The sequence below is a fragment of the Amblyomma maculatum genome, chromosome 1 (assembly GCF_055883805.1).
Source record: "Amblyomma maculatum isolate TAMU_Amacu chromosome 1, ASM5588380v1, whole genome shotgun sequence".
Lineage (NCBI taxonomy): Eukaryota > Metazoa > Arthropoda > Arachnida > Ixodida > Ixodidae > Amblyomma > Amblyomma maculatum.
The window spans coordinates 26,635,468-26,650,214 of NC_139344.1; the positions used below are offsets into that span (position 1 = coordinate 26,635,468).

The window sequence follows — 14,747 nt, forward strand, 5'->3', positions numbered from 1 at the left end:
TATGATTGTAACAAGCAAACAAGTTGACCCATTGGCATATCTACGGGGCAAGCACTGTAGTTTTCAGGCACCTTCACATTTGGTATGTCGCAGCACATGGCACTTAACTGTTTATGCTGAAAGGAGGCAAAAGTAATAGAACACAGAAGAAAAGACTCGGGGAAAGCTATGTGCTCGTATTGCGGCCGCGCAGAGGCGATTAGCACGATTACAAAATGTTCCTCTATGTTTATGACATGATTATTTCACTACATGTATTCCTTATTTCGGTTTCCATTCTATATTGTCCTCTCGAGGTTTCAAGCGGAAACTCCTTTAAAAAAAAAAAGTGTCAGAAAATTGCACTTTTTTTTTTTTTTTGTTATAACTAGGTTCAATTATATTCTTCAGTAGGTATAATCTGCTTCCCTTTTCTATATTATGCCTTGCTGCTGTGACTCGGATGGCTGAGCCCAAGGGCGTGGGTTCAATCCCAGCCACAGCAGCCACTAACCGTGGAATAATGCAGAATCTTTTCGCTTAATTTCAAATATTCTGCCATCCAAAATTAGAAGCCTTAGGCATGGATTGTTAAGCTGTGCCTGTGTATTGTGCAGAATTAATAAGGGCAAAGTTAGTGATTTCAGCCAGTGCAGTTAGGAATTTGCACTGTTGACAACTGAAAACACTGAACGGATCAAGCAGAGATGCTTGAAAAAAGGAAATGCTACATGTGTCCAAGAGTTTGTAATGTGTTATGAGCCTTGACAGTGAGAGTTGTGTCTCATGAGGATCTACATCTATACGTCTTCTTTTTTTAGGGGTATGCAAATATTCAGAATTTGAACTGAATATTCAGAATTATAGGTTCTTTATTTATTCATGCTCAAGGCCTCTGGATACCACCTTGAAAATGCTGTGTAAAAGTATAGGAAAGTCTCTTGCTGTAATGAACCTTAATCTTGGCAGTCATTCGAAATATCAAACTGCTCGCCTCATTCTAGCAAGATGCGCTTCTCTTAGCATCATCCTTCCGTCACTTTTTGCGCGGAAGCAGGTCAGCTGTGTGGCCTTGGGCTCACAGAGCTAGCGCTGGAAATCTGTAATGTGCTGGAGGGGGGCCTTCAGAGTGCATGCATGCAACAAAACCAGCCTAACAAACTAAACCTTGACGCTTTGTTGCTGAAGGTGTTCTGCAAAACATATGCAGCTTAAGATATGAGAACGCAAAGTTTTGCTCCCATCACTTACCAGCCAGTCAGTCTATGTTACTACCTAGGTGTCTATTTTCCCTAGAGGTGGGAAGGTTACAAACCACAAAAAAAGAAGGCTTAACAGCACCTTAGGTTGCATATGGGTGCGAATGGGGGGTAATTGAGGACTTCATTTGCAAGTCTATCGGCAAAGCAATCATCTTCTTCTTCTTCTTCTTCTTCTTTTTTTTTTTTTTTTTTTTTTGTTTTTGTTTGTTCAGAAAAAAAAAAGAAGAAAAAAACAAAGAATAAACACTGGAAGTGCTCCTGAACAGCAGCATGTCAGCCTATGGTTGCTTCTTGTTTCTGTTAACATTTTCTTTTGGTTAAACAGCTACCACTCGCTAGATTTATGCAATGAGTTTTTCAAGTCTACTAAAGAGGAATTATGCAGGGGTGCCCACAAACTTATATCTCTTGGCCCTGCTTTCATTGTGCCTTTCTAAGATTAATCCTTTGTGCCTGCTTTTCTGCTTGATGTCATCTCTGGCACTCAGATTATCGACCATTCCAAGAGATGGCGGAGTTGTGCTGCACCCTGCTTCTGAACTTGTCCGAGTGGGACATCTTTTCCAATGTTGAAAACAAACAGCAACGAGCATCTGTAGGAGTGTTTGAGGTAAGTTCATCCAACAATTTGGTAAGCACTTCCAGTGCTTGTTGTAGTCGGCAAGGATGTGCAGAAGTGAAAGTTCATCATGTCATGCAGGCAACTGTTATGCCTGTTTCTGAACACTGAGACATTCATACAGCAAAGAAGTGTCTGTACTCATATCAAAGTGCACTTATCAAACCTCTTTCCCACAAAGGCATCTCATATCACCAAAGGAGCAGCACTTGAAAGGAGTAGCAATGCAGCCACATGGCTGTTAAGCTGTTGTAGTAGTGCCCCCCCCTCCCCCTTTCTTCCCACTGCTCACACTAAAATCACTTTTATGAGCGCTCAAATTCTAGGACGTTAAAATGTAGACTATGTTGTAAATGAGCTAGCATGGACTGCCACCATTTTGAAAACTTTTTCTTTGCGTGAACTACATTATAACTCTCAAAAAAAAAAAAAAACTAGTATTGAATGACTGACCACAGTTGATGAGCAAGAACCAGGGGATTGAAACAGGCCGTGCACGAACTTCCTTAACTCAAGTGTATATTGTTCGCGCATATACTTCTTTGAACTAAGGCTTTTTTTTTTTTTTTAATATATGTCATATCAAATTAAGGCCCTGTTTTATTTCATTGCCCAAGTTTCGTTCGCTGGCTTGAAAATTGACAGATTGCAAGAATAGGGCACCCATGAGCCAACAACCCAATTTCTTCTCGCAAAGAATCTGAAGGCAAGTTGTTAGGACCCTTAAACAACCTTTTGTTGGCTCCCTAAAGTTGTGTATTTTCTTAAACCAGCTTTTCGATTGCTTGAACTTGGATCATGTTGGCAATTTTGAGTGAGTATAGTAACGAGTATTTTGAAAGTATGAAGTGCAGTAGTGTTTTAGAAGGCTGTATTTGCGAACAATTCATGGCCTCGGTCTTCTTTAGAGGTAAAACATGTTTTCAAATCGCGTAAAACTAAATTTACAAAGTGTAAATTTGGGGCTAAATTTAATTAAAATTAAGATAAAATAATAAAACAAAATTAAAATAAAAAATAAAATCAAAATTACCAGAAAAATAACAATTATGACCTAACAAAATCCCCCCCCCCCCCCCCCTCCCCCAACTGAAAAAAAAGTTCCGGAGTCCCTGACTATCGAGTATCTGTATCGAAACTCAATTTCGGTCTTGTATCTTGTATCGGCATCGGAAATGCAATTATCAGGGTATGGAGTATCGGCATTGAAGATACTTTTTCGAACTATCTTGCCCAGCCCTGCTAAGACATTACTGTACATGGATCACCGCGTGATACTCGCCTACGACTGCTGAATAATTTATAATCGAATTTCTATTCTCACCAGTTTCGGTTTCAGCAGCCGAGCGATGGCTGTGACTTCACAGTCAAGTGTAGGCCACGTGAGGGATGAAAATATAGCGATATAATCATTGCTCTGTTATTCGAATTCACTAAAATGATAAAGCCAGCCTGCCTCAAGAACAGGAACCACTACAAGTGAAGAATCGGCGTTTTCATGCCGCACATCAAGACATGATTTTGACGTCACAGCCGAAGCGGAAACTGGTGAAAAAAGAAAATTCAATTATATATTATTTAGTGGTCGTAGCCGAAAACTGTGTGCGGATTGATATGCAGGAATGACTTAGGATCATTAGCAAGAAGAAAAATGCTGCCAAAATTTGGTGTCTATAGTCCTTTAACTGAAAATTCACTGAACTGAATATTGACTAGACAACAAAGACATGGCATACAGAGTCAAAAGTGTGAAGTGCATAGGAATGGCATACATAGTGTCAGAAGTGTGAAATTGGAATTTATGCATATCAACATATACGAAGTGAATAAAAGTTACATTGCTGCCTTTCTCACTTTGGAAAAAATAATCTGTAATCTTCTTCTGCACTGGTATTTTTAATGTGTAGGAAGTAACAGAGTTCTCCAGAGAGTGAATGTTTTCGTACACTTCTTCTAGCACAGCTTGTTGTTGGAGACACAAAGTCTTGCTACTTTCGAAGGCACCTTACAACCTCAGCTAGGGTTGTGAGGTTTGAAACTGGCTGTGCCGTTGCCTCTTCTTCGTCGCACTTTTCTTCTTCAGGACGAACACTGGAAACAATCTCTTGATCCATCTGTCCAGCACAAGTAATGAGTGCACTGTCACACTGTGCAAGTCTTCAAATGAAGCTATCAACCTCCAGCTGGTGATTTGTCCACATCACGGAGTCTGTCGTCTCGTCGCGCTGTTCCTGAGGCTCACTTTCACCACACAAGTGGGAAAGGCCAGATTTTTTCTATCAGTTTCTGATGGTAGCTGGAGTTACTGACCAACAGGAGCCTGTCACCATCTCGGCCGCCTGCCTAACGTTGATGGGGGCATTGCTGCCAACCTTTAGGTTGATCAAAATCTGCTGAACCAGCCGCCGTTAGTACTCTACCTTCAAGTTTCGAGTGATGCCCAGGTCAAGCGGTTGAAGCACAGCAGTGCTTCAGTGGGAGGTATTCGACAACGCACATTGCTCAAATGGATATCAACAAAGTGGGTCGAGTAATTGTCTATTCTTGTTTCTTTTCGCCTTCCTCATTTCTTCGTTCATGCTCAGGAGCCATTCGCTGAAAATATTCCTGGCCATCCATGCTTTTTGGTTGCTCTTATACACCTTTTCAATAAGTGGTCTCTGGGCGCCGCCATAGTACTCGCTGGACTGCATTTTGCACAGAAAAACCGGTTCCGCTGCAGCTTCCACCGTGCTAGCAACAAGCGCAAAATGCAATCCAGTGAGCAATATGGAGGCGCCCAGCGACCACTTATTGAAAAGATGTATAGGTGCATGGCAGTGCAGGGAGTCCTTTAAAACATCATGGTTTTGCATATTTACCTGTCACTAGTGGCTTAAGCTTATGGGTGCCACTGGCATTGCAGCACAAGAGCACAGTAACGCCTACTTTTGACTGCTTCCCACCTTTGCAGCTGTCGTTCTTTAATGCCATCAGCTTGTTTGGAAGAGTCTGACAAAAAATACCAGCCTCATCTGCATTGTAAACGTCGTCAGATGGATATCCGATAATGATATCACATAGTTTTTCATCCCTCCAGGTTCTCGCTTCTCCTTGGTTGGCATCCTTGCTTTCGCTGCAAATCGTTCTCCACGTGATCCCATGCCTATCCCGAAATCGGGTAATCCATCCACTGCCTGCTTCGAAGCCACGAACGTCCAGAAGCAGAGCAAATTCCTTCACTTTGCCTTGTACCATCGGGCCGGACACTGGAATGTTTTGGAATTGTAGATTGTGAAGCCATACCACAACAGCATCGTCCACTGCCTTGAAATACCCCGTGCAGAGTTGTTTTCTGGTGGGATTCATCGAAGTTTCTCCTTCTTTGATTTTTGCTTCACTATCGTTGACAACATCGATGGTTCAATTCCATAGCTCTCTGCAACATCCTTTTGCCTTTGACCGTTGCCCAGGTGCTGAAGGATCTCAAGCTTGTATAATAGGAACAATAGCTTCCGTTTCCATCACACTCTTCACGAAAGTGTGCACACGGACTGTTGTTGTGACTCAAAACTGGATGGCTGAACGGAACCGATGAGAAACACACACACCTCATGGTTCGTTTTTGTAGGCACGCAGAACTGATGTGAAGGGAAAGAAAAAAACCGGACGCCACGGGGTTTGGGTTATGACACACTGCCGCTTTTCTTCAGTGGCTCTGTAAGCTCCAGTGGTGTTACCTAATCGTCATTCGTCTTCAGAAACGCCGCTTTGCTCCAGGGGCGCCAGCGAAGTTGTACTGCCGCTGGAGGGGCGGTTTGATGAGTGCAGGCAACGGCTACGCCTGCACTGTAGGGTACAGAACTTCATTGAACTGATCAAAAAAATGAGTCTGGGTTGTCTGAGTGGGTTCGTTAAACTGAAATATTCACTGTTCTAAAATTCATTTAATTGAAGCATTCTTGCATAGAATCTATAGGAAAACTGCCGGGGATTTTCAAAAAGTTTGTTATTCTGAAATATTCGATAAACAGACGGGCGTACAACTGTGTGTTTACTGTACTACGATTAGCAGCCACAAATATGTATTGTTTTGGCCATCATAGGCACTCGCTGATGCATTCTTAGTCTTACAGTTTGAGCAAAAAATAAATAAATAAAAACCTGTCTGACAGAAGGACTGAGCAAGCTTTCTTGTCTATATTTCCTTTTACTTGCTATTAGGTTTCCATGTTAGATGCTACTACGATCACTGCTTCCCAGATGTTGCTTGTTTGGGCCTCAAAGGCCAAGTACTTGTTCTATGTAGCCTAGGCATCATGCGCTCTTGGACAGACAGGCCCTATTCTCGGTATCTGAAGTGCTATGTGTTTGGTGTTAGCAATGTAAACACAATTTATTTTTATTGGGGGGGACGACTTTTTTGATGCACTTATATATGCTAACGATGCTGGTTATGTGCATCACTTGCAGTTTGTGTGAACTATATAGACTTGCAGTAGAGCATGATGCATTTTATATTCATTGAATTGCATTTAGGTACATTTTAGTTAACAAAAGGAGAAAAGAAAATGTATAGGACGTTGTATGTGGTGCTTAAATGACATTGTTTTACGCATTATGTATTCGTCAAGCAGAACTAGGCTGTACATGTTCAGCATATTTGGCTGCATAACTGGTCAGTGAACTGTATTGGTTCTGTTCAAAATGGAAGTTGGGATGTAACTTTTACATTATGCTGTAAAGTCAATAGCAGTGTAATATTTAAGGGAATCTATTTTATTTGGTTTGATTTAATTTGTGGGGTTTAATGTCCCAAAGCGACTCAGGCTATGAGAGACGCCATAGTGGAGGACTCCAGAACTTTCGACCACCTGGGGTTCTTTAACGTGCACCAACATCGCACAGCACACAGGCGCCTGTCTTTTCGACCCCATCGACAAGCGGCCACCGAGGCCGGGTTCGACCCCGCATCCTTGGAAACAGTAGTAGAGTGCCATAACCACTGCGCCACCCCGGGCGGGGTTCATTTTATTTGAAATAAGTAAGCAGCTATCAGTAACAAAAGCTGTATAGCCTTTTTTTTTTGTAGTAGTATGTCTACACTTTGCTGAATGTTAATAAATAATTATTTCCCTGCAATGGTCTCCTTACATGTTATACAAGGTTCTGTTTACATTGCATTCATTTCATTTAATAAGTGGAGATTCCAAATTTTCTGTGTTCTTTGAAATGATGCACAACACATTAGAAAACATGGGCAGTTGTGTGTAAATAATTTATAAATCATTTTTTTCTTTTGTGATGTTTCAGTTTCAATAGCCGAACAGTAGCTTCGACGTAACAAACTATTCGAGGTCTCACGAGGCATGGAAAAACCACAGTATGGTTGTCTCTTACTTCATTTTATAGATTCACACCAACTCTTTTGCAATCCCGCCCATCATTTGAAGTCACAAAAAGATTAACAAGCAGCGATTATGCATTATTATAGTCTTTGCGTGACTAACATGGCCTCAAGTCGTCCCTTACGTCACAGCCGTGATTCGGTTTTTGAAACCAAAGCACCACAGGAGCAAGAAAATTCAATTATAGTTTATTAATCATTCAATTGGTGTAGGTGGATTCCACTTCAGAATTTATGTTAAATGTTGTCGTGCAGCTTTCCAAAAAAAGCGTATGCAAAACTTTGACACCTCAGCTCCTTTAACTTAAAGGCCCACTGTCCACCCTCCGGTCGAAAATATTTTTTTCCCCGGTGACTGTGAGACTTCGCCCCTAGAACGCAAGGCCGCAAAATGTTTTTGAAAAGAGTAACTAATAACGCAGTTACAGCCACCGCAATCACCTGATTCAGTCATGCCTCTCTCCTTCCGTTCCCACGCAAAGGTTTTTCACTCTCCTGCCCGAGGTCGTCTAGCCTCCGCAATACAAATTCCCCTTCCTCCTCCGCGTTTGGCGGGAGGTGGGGCGTGGCTCTCCGCGAGCGCGAAAAAAAAAAAAAACGGTCGAGAGGGAGCGCGCGCCGCTGGATTCAGTCTGGCCGTGGCGAGGGAAAAGCGCGCTACGAGCAGTAGACACCCATCCTTCTCCCGTCAGTCAGCGAGACGGGCCAATGGATATCGTTCGCGGTACGTACGTCATTGCTGGGGCCCGTCGGGCCAGCGCAGGAAACGGGGAAGCTGGCTTCCCGGAGGAGAGCATGAGAGAGCTTTGAATTGTATTTTCGATGCTTTGCGGCGCGCGTGTCACTGCAGCATTTTGCACAGACTATCTCCGGTACCTGATCGAAACACTGGGCTCCTTTGCTCAAAAGGGCCTTCCCTGGACAGTGGCCCTTTAAGTGCATCATACATTTAAGGGGATTGCATAAACCTAACTTACACTCCATATTGCTTTACAGTTGTCCCGGGCTTTGGCAGCAGTCTGCAAGGACATCAGCATGAACAAGTTTACTCGTTCAGTCGCTCAGGAGCTTTGGGATTTGCGTAAGTGCCTTTGATATTATGTGTTTTTTATCACCTGTGCTGGCCCTAACCAGATATAATGGGCTCAAGTGCTCATAAGGAAAGAGTATGGTATTTGAGGTATACTGCTTCAGGAAATAGATATTTACAGCCACTGACAGATGGTCGGTCGGTCGGCGGGTCGGTCGGTCGGCGGTTCGGTCGGTCGGCGGGTCGGTCGGTCGGCTTGGTCGGCGGGTCGGTCGGTCGGTTTGGTCGGCGGGTCGGTCGGTCGGTTTGGTCGGTTGGTTGGTTTTTGTCCTTAGTGGCACCCGGAAAATCATCTGAACGCATGGACTGAGGCGCCATGTTCTTCCCTGCTTCCTGGTGCCATTTTGGGGCAGCAGAGGTCATGCCTTGTGACCATCGTGATCTCATGAGTCATTGTGGTCTGTCGCACTTTTTCGAGGTCTGTCTGTTTAATTCTCTCTCATTTTTTTTTTTTTTTTTTTTATCTTACTTGTAGCATTAATAGTGCATTCAAAACCATAAAAGCGAGTGAAACAAAGTAATTGTGAGAAATTCAGGTATTTATTGTATAATTTCTTTAATTTCTGCACTGCCGCAGTTGTTCAGTGGTTAGAGTGCTCAACTGCTTAACCCTAGGACACAGGTTGGCATAATTGAAGCAGGTGCTTTTTGTCGCTACCTGTGATGAATGATCAAGCAAAATTACCACGATCTGATAAGGGAAGGAAAACAATCCACCAATGCCAGTCAAAAGTTGAAATATGCTATATGCAGATACGAGGAACTGAAGAGATGTAGTTTGGGAAGGTATGGGGAAAAGGGAAAGGTGGTGACCGGGACCAACCAAGCTGATCCTGTGCGGATTGTGGCCACACTTCTGGGAGCAGGTCCTGAGACTGCGAATGAGCCAAGACAAGGCTGGCTTCCAAAAAAGCCCTTTTTTTTTTTTCTTTCTTTCTTTCTGTGGGTGTGGGTTTGCAGACTCCCAAAAATAGCTTTCACGGACCCCCATTAGAGAACTGCTGGTCTGAAGCAAGAACATTGGCTGTCGCTCTGAGTCACAACCAAAAGTGCAGTGGTGCGGCCATTTTTTTGTGTTAAAGCTGAACACACTAAAAAAACATTATGCGTGCGTTTATAAGATCATCTGCGTGCCTGTAACATTCATTTGAAAATATGCCCCTCTGTTTAGGGTGCTCAGCTGCTAATCCTAAGGACGCAGGTTTGACCTCTGCTACGGCAGCAGCCACATTTTGGTGGAGGCGAAATACAAGGCTCCCGCGAACTGTGCGATATGAGCGCACATTAAAAGACCGCAAATGGTTGAAATTTCTGCAGCCTTCCGCTACGACATCCCTCCACGAACCAGCATTGGGGAATATGGTTTGCCCATTAAGGACCAAATTTATGGTTGCTGCTTTTGAGCACAGCTGCAGTACAACTGCATGAACATCCTTGTTTCTCTGGCACCATGGGTGATTGTTACAGGGGACACTTTCGCTTCTTTACCAGATTGGTAAGTAATACAGTAAACCCTCGTTAACACGAACTCGCATATTTCGAAAATTCGGTTAAGTCGAAAATTTTTCACGCCGTGCCTTCACCTCCCATGGGTGCTATGTATTAGCTCCCGTTTATCTTGAAGCATTTTGCGGGCATAATGTGGATATCTCGAAATTTTGACCGGAAGGACCGAAGGCAAAGGTCATTACCGAAAGGTGACAGGGGCTCCGAGCTAGCACTTTGTTTCTATACTAAGTGCTAAATGCGGTCACGTTCGAAGAGCGAATACAAAATTTCCACGGACACAGCCTTTCGCCTTGAAAGCAGTCACATGAACGCCGCTCGCGCGCGCAGGCTGATGCGTCTTATCTGGCAGTCAGTTCAGCATGGTTCGGTCAGCTGCCCTCCGCATATGCATACCGGCAAGAGCGACTTTTAGAGCGCAGCTCTTTGGCGCCTGTTCCTGGGTTTCGCGTCCTCGTCACTTCCGCCCCCCTTTCATTCCCCCAGTTCGAGCCGACGCTTCGGCAACCAGAGCCTCGCAGAAAAAAGGGGGGGGGGGGGGGGGTACACTCAGCGGGGAACGAACGATGAGCAATTGCTGCTGCCGCCTCTAGCGAGCCAAGACAATGTGACTGCGTAGAACACCGTCGCCGCCATGCAAAAAGAGGAGGAGGGGGTCCCCCACAGTTCCTTCGTGGCAGCAAGGGTGCTCTCCGGTCGCTGAAACGCCGGCTCGCTATCAGCGGATCAGGGTACGTGCATCTCGTTCTCACTCGCTTCACTCGCTAGCGGCGTCAGCCATTTTGCATTTTGCATTTCAGCGATTTCATCGCGCTATGTGCACGAAGCGTTGACTTTAATTTTTGTTGTGTATGTGGTGTTCACAACGCTTGCTCCGCAACAAAGTTGAATGCAGCGGCGGCGACCAACGGCTTATGCGACGCGTTTAGCAGCTTCAGGATGCTTTGTCGGGCCGAATGCCAACACGGAGCAGGCAAGCATTACTCAGTCTTCCTTCAAAAATAATAAAATTCAGTTCTCCCTGAGAATTCTTTTGCGTTTAATACAAAGGCTCCCCTTGCGCAGAGGAGCGTCGGTGGGCACGACGGGCCGAGGGCCGCCAAAGTATTTTCACTCATTGCTGTCTCGCTCAGGTTCTGGGTTTTTGGTAAATTTCGCTTGTCACCCAAATGCAGCTCGTGAGGCAGCCAATCACAGAAGGCTTTAGGCTACTCAATTTTCATCCTGGCACTTCCCTTACCCCCCCCCCCCCCCCCCCCCCCCCCCCCCCCCGCGAGCGAAGTTTGTTTTCTTAATCCAGTTTGAGCGAAGAACTGCAGACACTTACTTCATCTGATCCCTTGGTAAGGTAGTAAAGGAGAATAAAAAGCCAAGTGGGTGGCTAGATATTGTTAATTTTCGAAAAGAGCAGGAAAAAGTCACTGCTTGCAATGCAAGTCTGCATCGCAGTGTAGCAGCACACCGCTGCGACCTTCATTCATCAAAATTCATCAGTGTTATTGTATTTCAAGCTGTGTAGTGTTAGGAACGGGATATAGCATAACTGTACTCCCCTTGACCTAACGACGACGGGGCGCTAACAAAGCAGCGCTGAAAGCGCGCCTCTCTGTCGCAGAGTCCCGTCACTCCGTGCGGTGTGCACCAGCGGCAACGACAGCCGCTGGTGGCGGCGGCGCGCGACGGACCGCCAGGGACTGTCACCAGAAATTTTTGGCATTTTGCTTAACTCGAAACTCCACTTATCTCGAAATTTTTCCTGGATTTTACAACTTCAAGTTAACGAAGGTTTACTGTAATCAAAAGTTAAAATATGGGTCCTGTCCCTTGTACTGTGTTGGTATTAGCTAAAGCACAGAGCAGAGGAGAAGCTGTACAGGAAGTGCAGTATAGCTTGAAAAGGCTCTTTGTGCAGTGCTGTCAATGCTGGTCGCACCAGGAGCCCCCCAGAATAAAAAGGCTACCACAGGGACAGCCAAAGATGGTGCCCAGCGAGAAGCAGCTGCCACGCCTACCCTCAGCAGGTGATGTGATGGTCCTATTTCAAGCCGCTAAATCCCCCCTCTCCTCTTTTTCTTCTTTCAATAAGCTGTATTCATCAATACTACATCCACGCTGCTGTACAACGAAAAAAACTTGCAAACCAACCTAAATGTCTTTTTTTTTTTTTTTCACATTTTATTGAAAACAGAAAACAGTGGTGTATCCAGCTGAAGTACATTGTCCTCTCTGCACCAGTGTACAGGAAGTGGGATCAAACACAGCACGGGTGTAGGACGCCCCCGTGTGCGTTAGCCGAACATTGTGAAACACTCTTAAGCGCTGTCGCTCTCTCTGCCTCCTATTATCCTTACCTCCGAGACGCTCGGAAGGTTTCGGAGGCCATCCTGCGTTAGTACAGGTAGTGCGTAATTACATAGTAGTACTGAAGAGAGATGCCCATGCATGCGCGCAAAATGTTGCAATTATGGCGGAGTAGGCTTGTCAGGCACCATGCCACGGTGTTTGCCGGTTTCTGTGCCTATATTGTACCATGCACACGTAAAGCTTCCGCTACACACGGGTTATCGGCCAGTGGCTGCATGAGTGCAGTGTGCATTGCAGTTGCTAACATATTTGATAACATATATGGTATGATAGGGCATGTAGTGTCTTGGATCGGGAACGGAAGAAAAACACTTGCAGAGGCTAGTTTGCCAGTAGTCCAAGGGAAAATATATAAGAAGGGTATGACTGAGACGAGCAAAATAAAGTTGCTGGATTTCAATTTCTGTAACTGTACTTTATTCGCACTGCGAAAAATCATTTTGAGAGCAAGATTATTGTGCCTGCTCCAGTACAACACTTTTAACCAGAGGAGAGCCACTGTCCATAGCAAAAAGTGACAATATTTTAATCTTGGCAAATGTTTTTCAGAAAAATGTGCGAGGTTTAAAAGGGGAGGCGGTATACTGAAGACATGCAGGATATTCATGCTAAGGTGGACCAAGGTTTAAAAAGTACCCAAGCGTTACTCCCAATGTAATCGCGGCACATATACCGCACTTACAGTGCTATCCTGTCTTTCGCCAGTCAGTGATTAACACTTAGTGGCATGGCAAGGAAAGAGTTAAAGCTTGGTTGTGTCTGAATGGGATGCAATGCACAGTGTATAATGTGGTTTTGCTGGAAAAGGAGTAAGCTGCCATTTTCATTGATACAGTTTGTGTGTATGGCAAAACTTACGTCACCGATGCATAAGTTTTAAGAGTAGCATTCTTAAATTGCTTTGTGTCACCTTTTCTTGCAGGCAAAGCTTTCATTCCTTTCTGAATCAACTGAAGGTGAGAAAGTTAATTCTTCACTTTGTACAGTCAGCAGTACAGCATTTCATAACCATTAGTGGTTGCTGTGTCATGGCTGATTGCTGTGGCATGGCTTACTGCTTTCATTTAATTATGTGTCAGTAACAAAGCACTGTCATATTGCACGCTTCAAGTTTGCTGCACATGCATCTACCACTTGTGCCTCCAGAGAGCTGCTGCTGTATTGAAGCTCACATTTTACTGGAAACTGGAACATTGCATGCTGTCTGGTAATTGTGCATAAAAAGGTTGCAAAGTAATGCATGGCTTCTCTCTTTCATTCTATATCTGCCTCTTCCGCTGAGACCCTGCTGTAGTGGTGCAGGGGTTAGGGCGCTCGACTGCTGTGCCCAAGAATGCGGGATTGAATCCCAGTCGTGGCGGTCACCTGTGTGCTGTGCGATGTCAGTGCACATTAAAAAACCCCGGGTGGTCGAAATTTCCGGAGCCCTCCACTACGGTGTTTCTCATAGACTGAGTCGCTTTGGGACGTTAAACCCCATAACCAAACCAAACCAATCTTCCACTTTGTTGAATCTTAGCTGCTTCGTCTTTGGTTTCAGGCACAAAGATAAAAACCAAGTGAAGTAATAGGCTTACCTTGATAGTGCACTACTATTGCTTGCAACATTTTTTAGGTTTAACCCTTTTGCTGTCGGGTGTTTCTGGCTGTGACGCACCCCCAATGTCGGCTTGGCTTCAGGGAATGAGCATAGCAATTTTTTTATTATTATGATTGCTATACAAATAACATTTACGAAAAATTTTACAGAAAGGGTGAAGCAGTACAGTACACAGCTGCCACTAGCCAGATGAACAATAAGCGAAGCGCGGTTGCCAAGCTCTGGGATGCATGCGAGGCATTGCGAAGCCATTGTGCTGGAGACCATGTCAAACACGCACAGAATGCTGCTGTGTCAAGGGACATTTAGCAGACGTAAAGAACCCTTCTCTTTTATCGTACGCTCACAATGAATTGACGGCTGACGTATGTTGAAAGCCAGCTTCAGCTCCACCGCACCCATACCTTCATGAGAAAACCATGTTCTGAAATGTGCTAATTCTTACAAGAGCCCTCATCGTTTTCATTTCTAATTTAATTTGCATCCCCAAACAAGACAGGGCTGCGTAAAATGACGAGGCAGTAACGGGTGCAAAATCGCAAGGCCATATATAAACAACTTCGATGATTGCTTTGCCGAAGGAAACCTCGCTCTGTGCGCTCCATACCTGACTGCGTTCATAAGCTCAGCAGTACACACTTTATCTTCTAATAACGCTCCCGTAGGGGTTCCACAAACGTATCAGGCATGCGGCGTGCTGGAAAGGATCTCGCAAGGGTGTCACAACTTAGCTGCGACATCTTCTTAATCATCTGCTCGTTCGCAAAGGATCATCAGCGTGTGCTGCTGATGAGTTGTCCGCAGCTTAGCGCGGAAGCCGTTGTGTGGAGCTTTGCGCAAAAAAAAAATAATAATAAAACGAGACACGCGAATTCAACTATGCGTCTATGCATTCTGCCAGTCCCATCGCGAGATTGCCCTCCGTGCACAGACCGAAATCA

At 44.7% G+C, this 14,747-nt stretch overlaps 1 protein-coding gene across 1 annotated transcript in view; it reads left to right on the forward strand.

Annotated features, from left to right (window-relative positions):
* The window catches only part of IntS8 (integrator complex subunit 8), a 147,636-nt gene that overhangs the window by 106,443 nt on the left and 26,446 nt on the right, over window positions 1-14,747 (forward strand). The window contains exons 16-19 of the mRNA XM_084587879.1: window positions 1,730-1,851; window positions 8,243-8,327; window positions 11,755-11,863; window positions 13,129-13,162. Coding sequence (XP_084444005.1) covers window positions 1,730-1,851; window positions 8,243-8,327; window positions 11,755-11,863; window positions 13,129-13,162 — 350 coding nt within the window. The remainder of the gene's footprint in view (window positions 1-1,729; window positions 1,852-8,242; window positions 8,328-11,754; window positions 11,864-13,128; window positions 13,163-14,747) is intronic.